Genomic DNA, 18,360 nt, shown 5'->3' on the forward strand with positions numbered 1-18,360 from the left:
AAGACAAAGTTGGAGAGGCAGAGCTTAAGATGGTTTGGAAGTGTGCAGAGGTGGATATAGTAGACAAAGGATATTGAAGATAGAGCTGCTTCTCTGAGGAAGAAAACCTCAGAGAAGTGTGTATCTGGAGGATATGCAAAAGTTTGGTGTGACAGAAGAGGACCCCATTGGTAGGGTGAGATGGAGGCATATGATCCACTGTGGCGACCTCTAAAGGGAGCATCTGGAAGAAGGAAAATGTGAAGTTTTAGAGAATTTCACACTCCTTAAACTAAATGCTTGCAGCTTGTATCTCTAGCATCCTGTCATGTCCATGAGGCATGCACACAGAAATGAGAGCAGAAGAAAAGAAGCGGAGGAGGAGGAAGGAGGGGTAGATCTGGTTTGTTCTCCGCTGCTGATCCTTCCCACAGATGACCTCATGCGAGAGAAGGAGGAGTCCGACGTCCCGTAGCCTACCTTGGTGGAGCAAGTGGGGACTGAACTCGTGTGGAGATACGCTCAGAGTGCTGGTGAAACTTTTAGGACTTTAATATCCATGACATTTATCAGGTAAGATTTAAAGCGTATTCACAGATTGTTTGTGTGGTCGTCGTCGTCGTTGTTGTTAGTTTGTTCACCAGTTGGGAGAAGTAGTGTTAAAGCGTGAGAGTTTTAGTGGCAGTTTGTTGGGAGGAATGTCGGGACATGCCCATTGAGCAGTCTTCAAAACCAACGGGACTGACAGCAGTCATTGGGATTTTTATTTTCAGTGGCACAGACATATTCAGTCTCTTTGTTCGAGTTGGTTTCTCTGCTGCTTTTACTTTACGTTACTGAGATGCTAAATTAGGTCAACTTTAAGGGAAGTTATTCGGTAAGTGGGTTAAAAAAATCGCTTTTTTTTAGCAGGTAAAGTTTCCATTCATTTGGATGTTAAACTCAAAGGAAACAACTTTAAAGCAACTAAAGTAAATTTAATCAAAGTAATTAAAAAGATTTGTTTCATAAATACTGACTAAAGAGGTGGCATTTTAATCGATTACTCGATGGCAATAATTTTTAAAATGGCCTCATCTGCAAAAATCTCTAAAAAATATAGTGACTCCATTGCAAAATTCTGAGCACAGTTTTCAGTAAGTAGCAGTAGTTGTTGTTTATTTCTGTTTTCGTGTGGAGAGAATTATAGAAAGGTCGGAAAAGCATCACTTTCCAGGCAGGTTTTTTCATGTCTAAGCATTTTAAACGTTTCTGGTGTCATTCTAAGGCTTTGAATGAAATACAGTATGAGTCAAGGATGGGATGGCCTTGGTCCACACCACATGGTGTGTTCAGTTGATATATGGGTGGATCCCTGGTATAATAATCCTTAAAGTCAGTCATGCAAATATATAAGAAACGGGAAACTAGATGTAAGGACTACAAAATTAATCGGATACAGCAGATAAAATTCATCCACTGGGGGAAATCATCCAACTGCCCACATGTGTGTCAGAATAACTGGGGAAAACCCATTTCAGAGTTGGACTATTCATTGAAGGTGAAGAAAGACCATTGCAGAGTTTCTGTATAGTCGATAAAATGTCAAATGAAAATAAATATTTGGAATTTAAGATTTAATTGGTGCAGATTCGCATGCTACACAGTGTTGAAGTGACCTAAATTACTTTATCACCAGTAATCCGATAAGAAGTGAGGTGAGGGTAGCTATGGACCAGATGTGGCCATCAATGTGTTGTGTAAACACTGTGCGCGCATCATCTTATGCACTGTCAACGTTATTTTCCCCTTTTAGAGGAAAAGGTTCATGGGCATTAAAAAATGGAGGCAGGAGGAACACTTGAATTCAGGGTTCTATTCATAGAGATTTCCAGTGATAAGATTAACTCATATCAATGTTCAGTGGATTGTGTTTATTTTTTAGACTGCATGTCTGAAAGTTTCATATAGTGGTTCGTGTCTGTTATCAGCTTGCTGAGGAAGAACAGTGATAATTGTATTGTCCTCTCATTAGGACACAGATGATTTCCAGAAAGGTCATTACTTTTCTTATGACCGTGTGGTCTTGCTTGATGCTAATGCTCTGTATTTTCTGATTGGATGCGGTGGTTTTGAAAGCAAAACCAAATCCAGATATAGCTGTAGGCCTAAGGCTAAAGGACTGTAATCTTTTCCACCCACATAAATTGAGTCATTGAAGTTGTTTGACCACTGGCTGGATATGAGTTCTGCTGCTTTCAGCATATTTCCGTAGAGGAATCCTCCTGTAACTAAGCCAGGTGCTCTGAAAATCAAAGTTCCAGTTTTTTGTTTTCACCTCCTCAGAAATTGCTTGTAAATGTCAGGATGAAGCTTTGATCGTTGATCGCATGTGAAGTCATAGATTCAACTTGCTCTCTGATCACTGTCTCTGATAAAGTCTTCATAACCTTAAAGCCTTCAGGCGTTCAGCCTTGAGAGAAGCTGCCACAACATTTGCTATTTCCTCCACTCAGCTGCTTGTTTCATTTTAGCTCCGAGGGCACTTTGCCTCTCTAGTGTTGATTTCCCCCCCCCCCCCCCCATTTCAGACTCAACAGGTGGGACAGGCTTTGCTGCCGACAATCATGCTGATGGTCAGTTAACGGGAATATGCTCTGTATTAACTTTCCGACATAATTTCAGGCAATTTTACGCTGATTATGAAACCATTAGAGAGGATTTGCATGCCTCTGTGCCAAGGCTAGAACTACCCCAATTGTCTGTTATGAGGTGTTTGAATTGCAGGGCAGTCATCTTATTGAAAGTCCCTCAAGAGTCTGCTTCCCACTCTCTGCAGAGCCTGGTTCCCATGGTCCTCAGCCAGTTGGCTTATAACAGATGCTGGCATCAGAGTCGTATTGTTATGGCTGAGGAGGGAAGGTTACTGGAGCCAGTGACCTGACAGACAGCACACACTGAGCTGGTGCTGATAATAAGGATAATGGTTTTGTCCTATTGAAAGGACCCAGTCCATGGTTCCAACAGGAAAGCCAGATTTTTAGCGGCTTGTAGGGTTCAGGACTCCATATGTGAGCCTACCGGATGGGTTCTGAAAGCCTTGGTGTAAAAATCTGGTGTGAGTAAGGGTCTTACTGCACATTAGCTTGTGTGTAGCCTTATGGGAGTGCCCTATTTTGTAACTACATTAGCAAAAAGTTTAAGAGTGCTACTGTGTTACATATAAGTCTCCATGAAACTCCATCCGTTGTCATGATTAATTGCAACTTATTTTTTGTTTAGCTCTTCCCTCACATGATTTACTTGCATGCTACCAAAACCTTCTGAAATGTGATTGCACAGATTTACTATCAGTGCAAATCAGAATGTTTCCTGTAGCAATAATCTCGTTTCTTGCTTTCAGAATCTGCATCTTCATATACAGATATCTGATTTTAGAGATTACTTTATCCCTAACCTGTTACACATACTTGTCTGTTTTGGTTTGGTGCGTTAAGACGTGCCAAAGCTGTCACTCAAACTGCTGGACAGCTTCCAGTCGACTTGTTTGCAGTTGCAAAGCGAAGGCCAATTGCAGGATTTTGTGACCGTAGCCATGTGATTTCCATCTACGTTTGAAAAGCTTAACGACGGTTTGTGTCTGATGAATGTGGAAACTTTCAAGGAAGGAATCCCCTCTGCGTTATATATCAAGAGGAAGATTATGATGCGCATTGTGTGTGGAATTTACAGAAAACACATGCGAGACACTTTTGCATCTCAAAGCCATTAAAGTGGTTTTAGGGCATGTTGTGACATAATGACATAAAGCAGAAACGGTTACCCCCCTTTGAGCTCTTGGAACCTGAACAAAGCACAAATTGTTGCAGGCTGTTATGGAGTTGGTGCCACCCTGTGGGGTAGGCGCTCTGTTGAAGTTATCATAAGAACCTGCAAGAGTATTATACCAGCCTATTTTATGTTTACTCTTTAAAAGATGTGCATGTGTCAGACGCAACATAACATCACCATCAGGAAATATTCTGTCGCATTCTCGGTGCTGGGACGACAGATTATGTACACACCTTTTGGCAAAGTGGCAAAGCTGTGTAATTGCATTAGCTCAAGTTTCATAAAGGGAATGGCAGCTTGTGTATCAAATGACTTTCCTTACCATTTAATTGCCACATTTCCCCTCGGGTCATCTAATAAAACACTGCAGAATCACAGCCATTTATTTGGAGTTTGTCTTGTATTTCAGTAATGCTGTTGACATTTGCAGAATTTAATAGCCATAAAAAATGCCCGGCGTTTCCTGCAGTATAAGTTGAAAGTCCAGGTGTGAGAGCGAGTATAGTGTGTATGTTTTCCCATATCTGAGCATGTGGTTAGGCTGTGTGTGTCTAAATCACGTGATTGTTTGGAGGTGCTTCTTGGTGCCAGCTGTTAGTGATTTACATTTTCAAGCTATTTTTGAGAACTCCAGAGATGCGGTGATAAAAAGAGAGAGGATCATATATATAAACCAAAAGAACGTGTAAAAACAGCACAACACACTATTTGGAGTATTCACTTTATTTGTATTTCAAATGAATTTGATGATTATTTAGTTGACACTAGTTTAGAGTCTGTGGGAGGAATGTGCGATGACCTGTGTGCAATATCTCCTTTGCATGTGTGACTGGTGTCTGCAAATTGCACATAGTTGTGTGAGTTGTACTCTCATCTGTGTGCGGCTTGTTGCTCTCCTTCATTGTAGAGTGGGCTGGACCAGTCTGCAGCAAGCACCCGTGAAGGTTGCTGTAGACGAAGAAACCAGGAAAGCCAAACTCGATGGTTTGTTAACAGTTTTACTGTGGCCATATGTCGCCATTGTGGAACGTGTGCTGTTTTGCACTTGCTTTTATGTTCTCCTGGTCTACATAAATACATTGGTTATGTTTGGAAGTATGGAAGTGTTTGGGTTCCCACAAACCGATGAGCCAGTCGTCAACAAAGAGCTGCTGTGTGCAAATGTTTTGTACCCAGACCAATTGTATTCCTGTCATAACAAGGACTTAGGAAAACAAATCTTACTTGGATCAGTGAGATGTCAGCGTTTACCCGTTTTTGGTAAAACGCACACCTGAAAAACTTCGTCATTTTGGAGCCATATTGCCAACTTACAGAATGGTAACCTGTCTCAAGTGTTTATTGATATTTGTTTGTTCATTATTACTATTTTATGAAAAATGAATGAAAATACAAAAGTGCAAACACGGCGGTGAAGATCTGTCATTTGTAATGCTTTTTTTTGTTTGGTGCACTGGCGCCTTGCTATAATTCTTTTTGTGACTCACTGATTGATAAAACCTTAATAGAGATGTGTTGCGTGGACTTCCTGTAGACTTTGCGCACTGCTTGTTAATGTTTTACTCTTACTCAAATACCAGTCTCTCACAGAAGTGAATACCAAACTTAGTCCAAGTAGCAACGATTTGGCTTTATTTATTTTTACTGCAGATTTTTATTTCCACTTCACTGCTGCAGCAATTTAGTATCAGAGTGATAAGAGAGTTTAGTCATTATTGAGAACAAGAGATGAGGACGGAAATTGACGCAACATTGTTACTCAGTGTGGAGTTACATCGGAGGTGGTCTAACCTGGGAGCGAAGAGCGGAAACCATGCCGGCTCATCCGTAAATTCATAGTACCTAGTGATCTTTATCTAAATTAGTGCTGTTTTATGCAAATTCACTGCATGGTCTTGCCTTACTCTGACATTCCCACGCCAGGTTTAGTTTCCAGACCCCGAAATGTAACTCCATATTCAGAGTACTCACTAGCCCATTAAACATGCCTTAACGCTTCTAGATCAATGGTTCATGGATAAAACCAAACAGGTTCACTCATTTTCACTGCTGACACAGGGATTAGGGGTATAACCGAACACAAAAGGCACTGTTTTTACTCCATTCTTACTAACTGTCCTACTTATTCACTGATGCTAAAGTCAGTTAAACACTGTTTATTGCCATTATGTAATCTCAGGTGATAGACAAAAGGACAAAAGGGGGTAAAACACGCTCTTGAGTTTGAAGCTTGGCACGCACCTGAACTTTCTGTTAATGAATGGTTACTTCAGCTGCTGTAATAGATAAAGTTTTGTTTCTGCTAATTTTTTTTGTTTTTTTGTTTTGCCTGTTGGGAAAGATTTTCTTCTATTTTGAAGCTTCTCATGCCAGTCTTATAAGTAGATCAGATTTGTTATCTTTTTAAGTTTTGCACTAAGCCATTTGGCTCGTCATCCTCAATAAGAACCAAGCTTATTTTGCCCCAAGCTCGAACCTTGGATTTGCCGCGGCCTTTGATGAAATGATGATTTTCTACTGGCTAAAAGTAAACAAACAAAGGAGTACTGACCTTTTTTCTCATTGTTTTGAAACGTTTTCCCATGATATCTGTTAAATTTGCTGAAATGATCAAGCCACATGATATTACTTACAAGCCATGTAGTAGTTGATGTGATGGTATTACTTTGCCCTATTAGTATTATTATTATTATTAGAAATGTGTAGTCCTTCATTTCCTGTAGAAATGCACATTGCCCAGTTCTTCAAAGGCTTCTTTGTGTTCTGGGAAAGTTTATGCATTGGAAATATGATACTATAAACCACTGCTTTTTCTGATGCTTAAAGGCATTTCTTGACTACAGAAACTTGAATATTAGCTCTAATAACAGGAACATGAGAGCATTTAAGTCCATTTCAGCTACAGGGAGGTAGTAGGTTTGATTTCTAGTCCATTTCTTTGACACTGGTGTATCCTTAAGGCTGCTGCAACTTGTACACATGATTCATTCAGACTATGCAGACCTTTGAATCAAATGGTGACCAGAGTGCACTCATTGGTTTTGCTTCTGCTCTTTCTTTTCTCTCATAACTTGTTTGGCACAAATGGTGTCACCTCTTTGGGTTTCTCATTATTTTTGTATACTCATTTGTCATACTGGCTTTCAGAGTTCCAAGATGCATACATGCATACTGATTTTTTGACATTTGTAAGTTGTTTGATACCACATGCCCATTACAGAGACATAACTTGGTTTAACTTAGAACAGTTTTTGTGTATAGCAGTGTGATGCGGTGACTTTTACAGTAGTGAGGCAATTACTATAGACGTCCTGGTGAAAATGTTCAACTTTAGAACAGTAAAAAAATATTTTAATTTTTTAAATCTCTTTACTAGTTTACTACTAAAAGCTGTGAAAGGGGTGACTTTTTCTTTAAATAATTCAGCTGTTATAATGACAGTAATCCTTAATCCATGGCAGTTTTGGCCCTACTTGCCTGCTAGATACCATTTATGCTATTTCGAATCCCTGAACTAGATGGTCTTGACCATGTATTTGGTGTTACTATTTTTTGGAGCATGTTTAATGCTCACAAATTATATGTGCTCATGTATGCTTAATGGTAAAGACCATCAGGCTAACAAAGCATGCTAGTAAGTGCTTAGTACTCCATTTTCTTCTCCAAATATTACCACCTTTAGCTCAGGAAAAACCTGGATAGCAGACCATATGATCACCTGTGTAATTTGTTTGTGGGTTAATCACAATGTTTAAGTCATCCATTAATATTTCAAGGTATTTCCCCCTAATTACAAGATGAAGGCCTGCTTCCTATAGGCTGGTGCAGGGAAAAGGCTGAGCAGGAAACACTTGAGTCAAACCGGTAGAGAAGTGCCATAAAATATCTGTCCTTTTGTTATTTCTCTTCCAGTTGCTTTAGTGTGAATAACAACCTTTTGTTTACAGTGGCTGACACTCAGACTGCGCTTTCCTCTCTACCTACTTCCAGCACTTCCTCTTTCAAAGGTTTGTTAGCTAACTTGCCCCATTGTTTATGGACCCTTGAACTCACAGGCCAGGCTAGGCCTGTTTCCTGCACCCAGCGAATGGACAGCAAATAAAAGAGATAATTACGGATTTCACATGAGAATTTTGAAGTCTCACTAGTTTGCTTCTAGGCTAGCTTGTTTGATAAACCAGCTTGAAGGTCAGCCCAAAGTGAGAATTTCCATGTTGCTATGACAACAGGGTGGAAAACTGAGAGCAGTCAGTCATGTAGAATCAGTTGATGAAGAGAGCTGGCAGGGCATATCAACAGGAAAGAGATGAACGCAAGGGGTGGAAAATAGCTGTTTGCTCCAATGCTGGAAGCTCATCTGAGCTTGAGGGTGCACTCTCTATTGTTTGCCACTTAATAAAGTGCAAAGCAGACTAACTCACCAGCATCAGTGTTTGTTAAATGTTCCCCCACCAGATGTAATCAGGACAAACAATCCCCTTTCTGTTCTCTATATAGGCATCTTCTCAGATGACTATGGTATAGCGAGCTGGCCCCATTAACCACATGTCACGTCGGCATTGTGCAGGTGTTTCGTAACCTGTCTGGATTTGAACTGTGTCACATTGGGAATGACCTGGAAAACAAATATATGGATAACCCGAGGCTCCTTTTAACCCACCCAGGCTCCAATTTCTTTTTTTTCTAAAAGGGAAGCTGCCTTGACATTATACCGCAGATTGGAGTCAGTTTTATTTTTGCCTTGAGCTTTTACAGAGTAACAGACAGCTCTCGTGTGAAGGTCTTCGTGCTGACATGTATGTTTGGTTAAAATGCTAGCAGTGGGAAAATCATGATGCGGTCTTTTGTGTGTATCCCTTTAGATGGTCTGTTGGAACTTTATGACAATTTGCCTCAAATAAACAAGAGCAGCAGCAAATTTACTGCTTTTTCACTGGGTAAATGTTGTTTCTGCAGACCCTTGAGCCTTGGTGGCACTTGCACTGCTCTGTTTTAATTTTGAGAGGCCCCTAGTAAGGGGCCATGCTAATATACAAACACAGCTTTGTGCACTGGGATGAACCAGACCTTGAAGGCTTAAAGAATATTGATTCCCATCGCTCTGCGTAGCATGCGGTTCGTGCTTCTTCTCTGAGGGGACTGTCTTACAAATGTCAAATTTATAGCCCTGCTATGCTGATCGAATTACTTCTGCTGTCGTGGGGATTAAGCTTTGATTTCATTAACCTTTTTCAGGATTCCCCACAACCAGTGCCAATAAAAACAATGCAAGGCTTAGGCGGCATTAACACAAAATGTTGTTCGTGATTATCCAGAAGACTTAATGAAGACACTTAGTTTGTTATGAAAATCATCCTACTTTGTCTGTTTTTTTTACATTTTGATCTATAACAGTGTATTCACCGGTCACCTTAGTAGGTACACCCCGTAAGTATTAGGTTGGGCCTTCAGAGTAGCCTTAAGCTTTCATGGCAGAGCACAGTTGCTGCACATCCATGATGAGAATCTCCTGTTCCACCGCATCCTAAAGGTGCTCTACTGGATTGAACTCTGCTGTCTGTGGAGGCTATTTGAGTCCAGTGAACTCATTGTCATGTTCAAGAAAACATTTGGAGATAATTAGAGCTTTGTGACATGATGTGCTTTCCTGTTTGAAGCAGCCTTCAGAACATGGGCACACTGTGGTCTTAAAGGGATGAGCATGATCAGTAACAATATTCATTTACCCCCCCTACTCCTAACCAGGGCCAACACCAACACCAGCAGCAGCCTGAGCTGTTGATACAAGGCGGGATGGATCCGTGCTTTCTTGCTGCCAAATTCTGACCATCTGAATGCTGCAGTGGAAATTTAGACTAATCAGACAAGGCAATGTTTTCACTATCTTATGTTGTTCAATTCTTGTGAATATGTGTGAATTGTAGCCTCAGTTTCAGTGTTCTTAGCTGAACATTTGCTTTAAGATGTGGACTTCTGCTGCTTCAGGGTTTGAAGTGTTGTGCGGAGCTATGCTCTTCTGCATAGCTTAGTTGTAAAGACTGGTTAGTTGAGTTACTGTTGCCTTCCTATTAGCTCAAAGCGTTTTGTCCCCTTCTCCTTTAACCTCTGACATCAGTAAGGCATTTTTCTCCCAGAGAACTGCTTCTTTGTTTTTCAGTGTTTTCGTGGAAAAAATCCCAGTAGATGAGCAGTGTCTGAAATACTCACTCCACTCCATCTGGCACTGATATCATGTCACTTAAATCACCTTTCATCCAATGGTGGAACTTCCCAGTAAATATGGTCATCTTGACTGTATTTACAGTTTGTATCAGTTTCATTGCAGTAAGTCAAATTCATCGAGTTCTTGCCTCATGATTGGACGATTACCTGCCCGCATTTATCAATGAACATGTGAACTGGCCAGTGAGTGTAGATCTAATTGGCACCAATATCATTTTAAGGTTTTTCATTTTTGATGCTTTGGGGAGTTTAAACAAAGCAGTGTTTGTAACACAGTACTTTAGTTTACCAGCTGTTGTTCCGTGACCACCTGTGGCTGTTGCAACCTTGTGTCATAATTGTGTTGGGTTGGCTAGAGTGTATCTATGCCAGTGTCTCGAATCACTCTCCATTACACTGTATGCAGCAATCTTTCTACGTTTTCCCTTCCCGGAGCTAAAATGCTCACGGACTTTTAATAATGCTGTCATCATTGTGCTTTTATTTAAGCTGTCATTACGACAGTGATGACACATGGTTGGCTTTCTTTCAAGTAATATGTACATTGTAACTCCGCACCTGATGCAAACAGCTGATAGACGCATAGCTCAGAATTAGGAATGATTAACTGTATACCATGCCTGAAGAGGTGAACCTCATTCTCTCACTGGGTGCTGACTTTGTGTGTGTGTGTTTGTGTCCAGTGGCTGTGATGGGGGGGATGGAAGGAATTTGTCATGTTGGCTTTTAGAGTTTTAAGAGGGCGTTTCTCATTTCCTTTGGGTTCACCTGCGTAATGTTTATTGTTACTGTGGCGATGAGCAGCGAGCTCCCACACAGAAACTACCAACTCCTCCTAATTTTGCACTGTGATGTCATGAACTGCAATATCTCTGCCTCTACACATGCGTGAAGTGTTTCCAGCTGCGCGTCCTTTACCCGGAGTCGATTGTTTTAACCGATGCATGAAACTATACATTTTTAGACATAAGTTGTAACGGCCGCCGTTTTCTTTGTGAGTATTTATTACACGGCGTGCTGCGGGGAAAAGCCTGTTCTAACGTTTGAGTCTAAGGTTTATTTTTTTAGCACCTGGCGGCTCTTTTTTTTTTTTTTTTAACTTCTCATCCGTAAATAATCTGCTCTTTCACGTGATTCAGTTTATTTTGAAAAGTCTCAACGGGATCCTGAGCTTTATTGTGAAAGGTTTATGTGGAACATAAACAAGCGGACACGCGAAGGTGTTACCCTCGCTGTTGCTAAAGACAACGCATAAAAACAGGCGCTTGTCCGTCAGTAGTGTGGGTATATAAAATATAAGAGAAAGAGAGAACTTTAAGAAATTAATATAGCCACTACAGTGACCATCAGAACAATGAAAAAATATTGTCGTAAACAGTTTATTTTGCGACACCACGAAACAAACGATAGCGTAAAATGAAACAATAGATGTTTTTATATCGTCATCCGATATATATCGTTATATCGAACAGCCCTAGTGTGCACATGTCTTATACTATGACAAATCAGGTGCATTTCTTGTTAAGGTTTGTTTTTGGGTATAAAAAGGTAAAGGATTAAAAAAACAAAATAAAAAAATGGTGTATAGGGGGGAAAAGGTTGATTCAGAAGCCTCTTTCAATAAGCAGTAAGAGGACCTAGATTTGTGAAGCCTGGCCTCTGGGTTAAGAACTATGTTTTGTTTGCACATGGCATATCCTTATTTGGTTGAAACCATTCTTTTCTCTTCATTGGAAAGATTGCTCTGCTGCTATTAATACAGTACTGTAGGAGCCTGTAATGTGTTCAGAGGGATGGTAACCAAAAATCCCACACAATTAACTGTTCTAGGCAACGCTGTGTTATGAATGTTTTTACTGTTGTCCAGCTACGTAAAGACTATAAATAATCCCAAAGTAAGCAAGAACATCCAGGCCAGACCTTGAGTTCATGTTATACCGTTTAACTCTAAGGTTTCAAAATGAACACAGGGTTGGGAGGAACCATGGATATCAGTTGTAAACACCCAAGTGCAGCCCCGTAGCGTCGATTGCATGTGGAATTCAGGACATTCGACCGACTGTTTCCCTGCATAACAAGATAGCAGAACTTGTCCTTTTCTGTTTAAATATTAGAGCATTCTTTCCATGCTCCCCTCCACTGATGACCTGCAGGAGTGGGAGTGCTGTGGGAACACTCCCGGGCGAGTGCCAGCTAAACAGATAGAAATGCAGATATACAGTACACTGTTTTGCCATTGCTGTGTTCCAAGCTTGAGGACACATTTGGCCTGTTTTTTTGCTTAATTCTTGATTAAAAACAACAAAAAAGGCATCGTGTGTTTAATCTGTTTTCTTATTTGCACGTGAATACAGAAAACGGCCTCTGTTTTGTTAGACTGACAATGGATGCATCTCAGTTATCCTGTTGTGACTGTGGGTTAATGAATGTTTTTATTTGCTTTAACCCCAGGGGCTCTGCAGAAAGGATTCCAGGAATCTTGCCATGTTCAAGGCAGTGCTGAAGAAGAACAGAGATGGAGGCAAGGGGAGCAAGAAGGATTCAGGTATGTGTAAAATCTGGAAGAAAAACAGCTAGGATCCAGGAATCAGATACCCCAAACACCAAGACACTAAAGCTACATTCAGAGTTTATAAATTCATTCCTGACTAAGCTTTATGAAGTACCCTTCACAGATTGCCTTCTAGTTAAAGATTGAGAATGTGATAACCGAAGTGAGTTAAGTGAGCTGAAGAGAACAGAAGAGAAAGCTAAATCTGAAGTGTGCTCTTGGCAAATATACAAAACTGATGGTGGGGGGGAAAAAATAACTTTTTCCATTTGACCTATAAAAAAAACAAAACAAACCAGTGCTTCATTTCTAGATATCTGTAAACACTGTTGCCATAACTAGAATGGTACTTGAGGAAAAACCTAAGATGTGCACTTGAACTTTAAAGCTCTTCCTGTACTTGTCCTCTATGCGGGGAGTTTTCCAGTTTTGGTAAAAGATGGTGTGGGAAGAAATGACAGCTATATGATCTCACACATTGTAGGTCACTGGTGACACAGCGCGCCATAGACGGAAATCCCGCAGCCATTGCTACATCTCTAACTGTGAGATCAGAGCAGGATACCTTCTTTCTTTCTATCTTTGATTTGACTGGAGATGCAATGTGACCGTTGTGTCATAACAGATGTTTCACTTTGGAAGCTTGCATCGGGCCTTTCCAAAATGACTAATCATGAGTCAGTCTTAGCAATACATTGTTTACTTGTACGTGCAATGGCTTTCTCCAAAGACGTGTCTTGAAATAGCAGGTTGACCATTTATGCTTATACTGCACCTACCAGCCTAGACCTGCTGTAGCACCTGAGGGCTTGCCTCAGAAGTCTGGTTCAAACAGTCTACAGTGTGCACGGTAGATGTCTCATAGCTCCTTCTATCGTGCTCTATCATCCTTTGTCTGATGTGATTGTTTCACTCAACAGCCGGTGTTAAAATTAAAGGGGAAACCGTGACTTTCTTTCCACAGACACACACACACAATACTTCACCACATCACCTCAACTGCTTTCCAGTACATTAAGGGATTGAGATCTGAGCACTGCAGCCTTGTATACATTTTCCTTAATGAAGGTGTTGCAACCTGTCTAGCCTGTATGAATCACTCAGATAGCGTAGTTTTCTTGTTATTCCACACTTAAACACAGAAGTTACTGGGTGTGTGAAGACCAAGAGCAGCAGAGTTTTATGGCGGGATAGAAGTCTTTATCCCCAGCCTCAGCTTCCCAGTTGGAACCCATCCATCAAGCTGAAGTGGCTCTGCCTCCTTTTCTCATGCTGGGACAATAAAAGTCTTGCCACTCCTTTCTGTTGTTTAGGGCTCTTATGGTTGAGAGGTCAGCTACAACTGCTACCTTTGCCCCACTGTTGTGCCTGCATGTGGCCTGTATATCTGTTATATATCTTTATTTTCTGGGCTTTAACAGTTTATTTAGTTACTTGACCTCAATGAAATGTAGGTAATGTCATAAAAAGTTGCTGGCAGATCATCTCTTTATAATCTTGCCCTTCCTGGGACTTAAAATGTAGTTAGGAATACATAAAACCTGATGATTGGATACACTACGCATTATGTACATGCATTTTTTAAATGATTATTTATTAGTCTTATAAGTCTGGTTTTTTTTCTGGCCCTCTAAGCGTCCTTAGAGGCTGGACTCTACAGACTTTCCTTTCTTCAGAAGATCCAGAAGGACAAAATGTCTGTAAAATGTGCTCAGCAGCATATAATGGAAATAAGTGGGAGGAACGACCTTGATAATCGTATAATTGCACGAGAGCTCAGCATATGTTGGTCATGACTTGGTGGCTATGGACTGGAGGCGACTTTAAAACAGTAAAGGAAACTTGGCCCCCATGCCAGATACCACTACAGTCATTAGCTCTCCTTTGGGATCTCCCCATTGCCAAGACCACAAAAACACACAGCTTGCTAATTTAGTCTCTCCATCTTGTGCTCCTCCTAGGTCCTTCCTCCTTCGTTTCCTCCTCCTTCCCACTTGCCTCTCCTGTAGTCAATCTGCAAGGAATCTGTTTGAAATTGACCATGTGAATCCCTTTTAAGTACTTTTTTATGGTCTGCCATTCCATGAGTGGGCACTAGTTTGCTGTGGGTAGTTGCCTTTTGATGTTCTCATTTTCTGAGAGCTGGGTAATTGTAGCAGGGACATGCTGTGTATAGGAATCACTACGGTCGATATTTGGGACACTGGGAAAATTATTGCATTATAAAGATTAAAATGTTGTTGTAGCTGGTGTTTGCTGGGAGGGTGCATCCCTCTATTTAAAGATCAGGTTGGTAGAAATAATGATGCTGTCTCGCCATGACACGAGTTTATATGAAATTGCTCTGCTTTGTTCTTTAATTTTTAATATAACAGCAGTCGGACTTAACAAAAATGAATAAGGAGAGTTATGTTCTCAAGATGCTGTTGCACGGTGGTGACTTTCCTTTGGGTGAGTTCCTTGGAGACAACTTTTTGTCTTAGTTGGAGTTCAGTCAAGTAATTAATCAGCTGGTTTTCTTTAGCAGCCTGTAAAGTACATAGTTTGTCACCATGTTTTTTAGATCATACCAAGGACCTTTGTTAAGACATGTGAGTCTACATTTTTCCACCAAGATTTAATGCTTTTTCTGGCAAACTGGCCTCAGTGGCCCATTTCTTTACCCTTCACAGAGGCCCCAGTAGCTTTCTCCTTTTGAAGCCTTACTGTACTGAGAGGAGTAAATAGTTGCTTTCTTCACATCAGTTCGTGCTGATATATCCAGGAAAATTGCATTTTTGGCTCGGCTTTAATTGCTGAGTGTGACCGTGTGTTACCGTAATACCTGAATGAATGCCCACTTACTTAGGCTTACTGCTCCATGTGCTGCTTGAAGCAGCTGCCACACAGTTGTCTGTCTGTTGTGGGTGATGTAGTGTTAATCTCACTAGCTGTCCACTCTTTGAGGTAACAGTTTCAGCTGTTTATTCCTCCGACTCCCGGCACATTCACCAGCCTTGTACACACAACGAATATGCAGTTACCAGCAGTTGCCAGGACTTTTCTCCCTTTGTTTGTCAGTATAGCGACAGAAGCCACACATGCACCTGGCTGGACCGGGAGGAGCTACTCTGTTGTTGACCTGAGACCTGGGGTCAACCCCTGCTTTATGTCCCCACAGATAATGGCCAGCCACTTGCCCTAGTTTGCAAATATTAGGAGGAATTGTGGGTCTAATCATTTAAATGTGAGGGAAAAGCAAACCCCAGATGTGGTTCTATTTTCCAGTTAAACCAATATACGAAAATGACTACGTCCCCCATAAAACGTGACAACTTTGTTCTTTTTTTTTTTTTTTTTTTTTTTTTTGTCAAGGGACTATTTGGTCACATTACTTTTATTATCAAGGTCTGATACGGCATAGAATGTGTTGGCTCTTCAAACACATGACGATAAGCAGCTTTACACAACAACAAAAATTTGTCACCGGTTCAGTGACTTGCAAAGTTTCTAAGTCTTTTAATTCCATTTCAAAGCGATTCACGGCCTGAGCAGACTCTTTGAATTTCAGGAAGATTAAGTGAAAAATTTATGGAATCTAAGTAGGGCTGAACGATTATGGAAAATAATCTAATTGCGATTTTTTTTGCCCCAATATTGCGATTGCGATGCGATATGCGATTATTTTTTAAGGTATTTGTCTTCTGTATTATTAAACAAAGACAAGCAATACATCATATAGTATGGCCAATACTATATTACATTAATTTTAAACTGTTCTTTCCTGGAAGACAGACCTCTGTTATGATGACATGAGGTGATGCATGAATTGATGACTGACATTTTTATTTAACTTCTTCAATCACAACAGTATATTTGAACATACACAATAGTTTATTTTTAGCTTACAAACATCTGAGCATAAAGTGCTGACAAGGAACCCTGGTGTAAACATTAAAATGAAAGTCAGTACAATGTGCAGATTGCAGAAATATACATAAAAAAAAATCAGTGGCTTTACCACACTCAGTTTTTCGACATCTGTGAACTACTAGACAGTCATTCAATTAAAAAATAATATTAAATAAATAAAACTAATAAATAAAAAATACACACATCTTACTGATCTCTGCAGTCAGTAACATTACACATAAAGTGCAAACATAATAGCAATTGTATAAACACACACACAAACACGCCTTTAAAGTTTAAAGGCGTGAAATTGGACGGTCTAGTTCTGATTAGCGTCACCGCTGTCTCGGTGGAGTTTAATAAACTCGGCCGTCTGCTTCTTGCTATCTAAAATATAACCAGACACTGGTGTAAATTCTCGACTGTCTCATACTTCTGTTTAATAAGTTTTCTGTTTGACGTTTAGTCAGCTGTGTGAAAACCAAGGAGGAACCCACCGGGGGATTAATAAAGTTTTATTTTATCTAATCTAATAACTTTAATCTCAGCCAAACCGATTTACTCACGAACAAACAAAACACTGAAAAAAGCCCAACAATAACATTTTTAGGTTGCCTAAGTGACTTATATATCACGTTTAACCCGAGCAGCGAAACTCCGCGGTGATCTGAAAATGATGTGCCGGGAGTTGTGCCGTTCTCGGCCGCATCAGTAACCCTCGAGCTCCCGGCTAGCTGTCGAGCTGGTGGGTAGCAGACGCCTCTGAAAACGTCGAAGCACTTTTGCAAATATGGGATATCTTGATAAACCGAGCAGATATTTGATGTTTACACAACTACTTTCTCGCCTGAAAATATGTTAAAAGTTTATTTTGTGACCCAGAAAGATTAGTATGAGTAATTTTAAAACTTAGTAGCGGCCGCCATTGCTGGAAACTGGAGTTTGGCTGGGCCGCGCTATGAATTCTGGGATATGGTAGTAATTTGGACAGCCTTCGGCGCGTCGCTGTGACGTAATCGGTCTACAAATGCAGCCTCAGGAGGATGCAGCCCATGAATTGTATAATATAATCGCAGTATAATCGCAGCCTTTGCGGTTAGAAAATTGCACTTGATCATGTCGCGATATTATCGCAAATGCGATATATCGTTCAGCCCTAAATCTAAGTGATGTAAAAGACCCGCATTCAAAGTACTGGTCATTCTGTGTGTGTGTGTTTGAGAGAGAGAAAGAGAGGGCATTAAGAACTTTGTTGCCTCAGCTGTGGCGGAGAATGGTACGTGCTGTCTCTGCACTTTCTGTGCGCTTCTTGGGTGTTTTGACATAAAACAGTGATTTGTTGCTAAAGGTCAGACAACAGCAAATTGGTTAACAAAGCAGAATTTTTGTTTAGGTGGCTTTCTGATTTTTAAATACTGCTGTGATGTTGGAATAGATTAAATCTTTTAAGGCAGGCGCCAGAAAAGCGAATCGATCGTACTTTAGGGGAAGAGTTTTTTGGTTTGTTATGTTGTAAAATCTCACATCTATTGTGAATTTTATTGCAAGCTCTGCTCTGCATACTCGTGTATCACCTCTCTGTTGAGGTACAGTGTTAGAAGAACAGCTGGCATTGCAGAGATTCCAGGGAGTTCTCTCTGTTACAGCTGCCCCATTAGGATTATCTTACCGTTAGGGGAAGACTTTCCTCTGTAAACAATAACCACAGGTGGCTGAGTTATTTGTCCAAACATAAAGGAGCTTTTGATATAAGGTTCTCCATTCGAACAAAGGCAGCTTTTTTTTTTTTTTTTTTTTTTTTTGTTACAGGGAGGGAAATGTAAAATCCCGCTTGGTTGTATGTTATCTTTGCTCTGAGATGGCGTCGGTTCAGAATGAAAACACTCAAACAGACTTGCTTTCGCCCC

General features: G+C 40.5%; 1 protein-coding gene across 4 annotated transcripts in view; it reads left to right on the forward strand.

Moving 5' to 3' along the window:
- The first annotated feature begins 365 nt into the window (after positions 1-365).
- The window catches only part of tanc1b (tetratricopeptide repeat, ankyrin repeat and coiled-coil containing 1b), a 115,953-nt gene continuing 97,958 nt past the window's right edge, over positions 366-18,360 (forward strand). Inside the window, exons 1-2 of one of the 4 annotated variants that reach the window (XM_082507214.1) lie at positions 366-552; positions 12,463-12,556. In XM_082507214.1, coding sequence (XP_082363340.1) covers positions 12,496-12,556 — 61 coding nt within the window. In that variant the 5' untranslated portion in view covers positions 366-552; positions 12,463-12,495. Of the gene's footprint in view, positions 553-662; positions 857-12,462; positions 12,557-18,360 lie in introns of those variants that run through there. The other 3 variants (XM_082507213.1, XM_082507211.1, XM_082507212.1) reach the window with 3 other exon arrangements.

Source organism: Aulonocara stuartgranti (genome assembly GCF_965226115.1).
Source record: "Aulonocara stuartgranti genome assembly, chromosome: 16".
NCBI lineage: Eukaryota > Metazoa > Chordata > Actinopteri > Cichliformes > Cichlidae > Aulonocara > Aulonocara stuartgranti.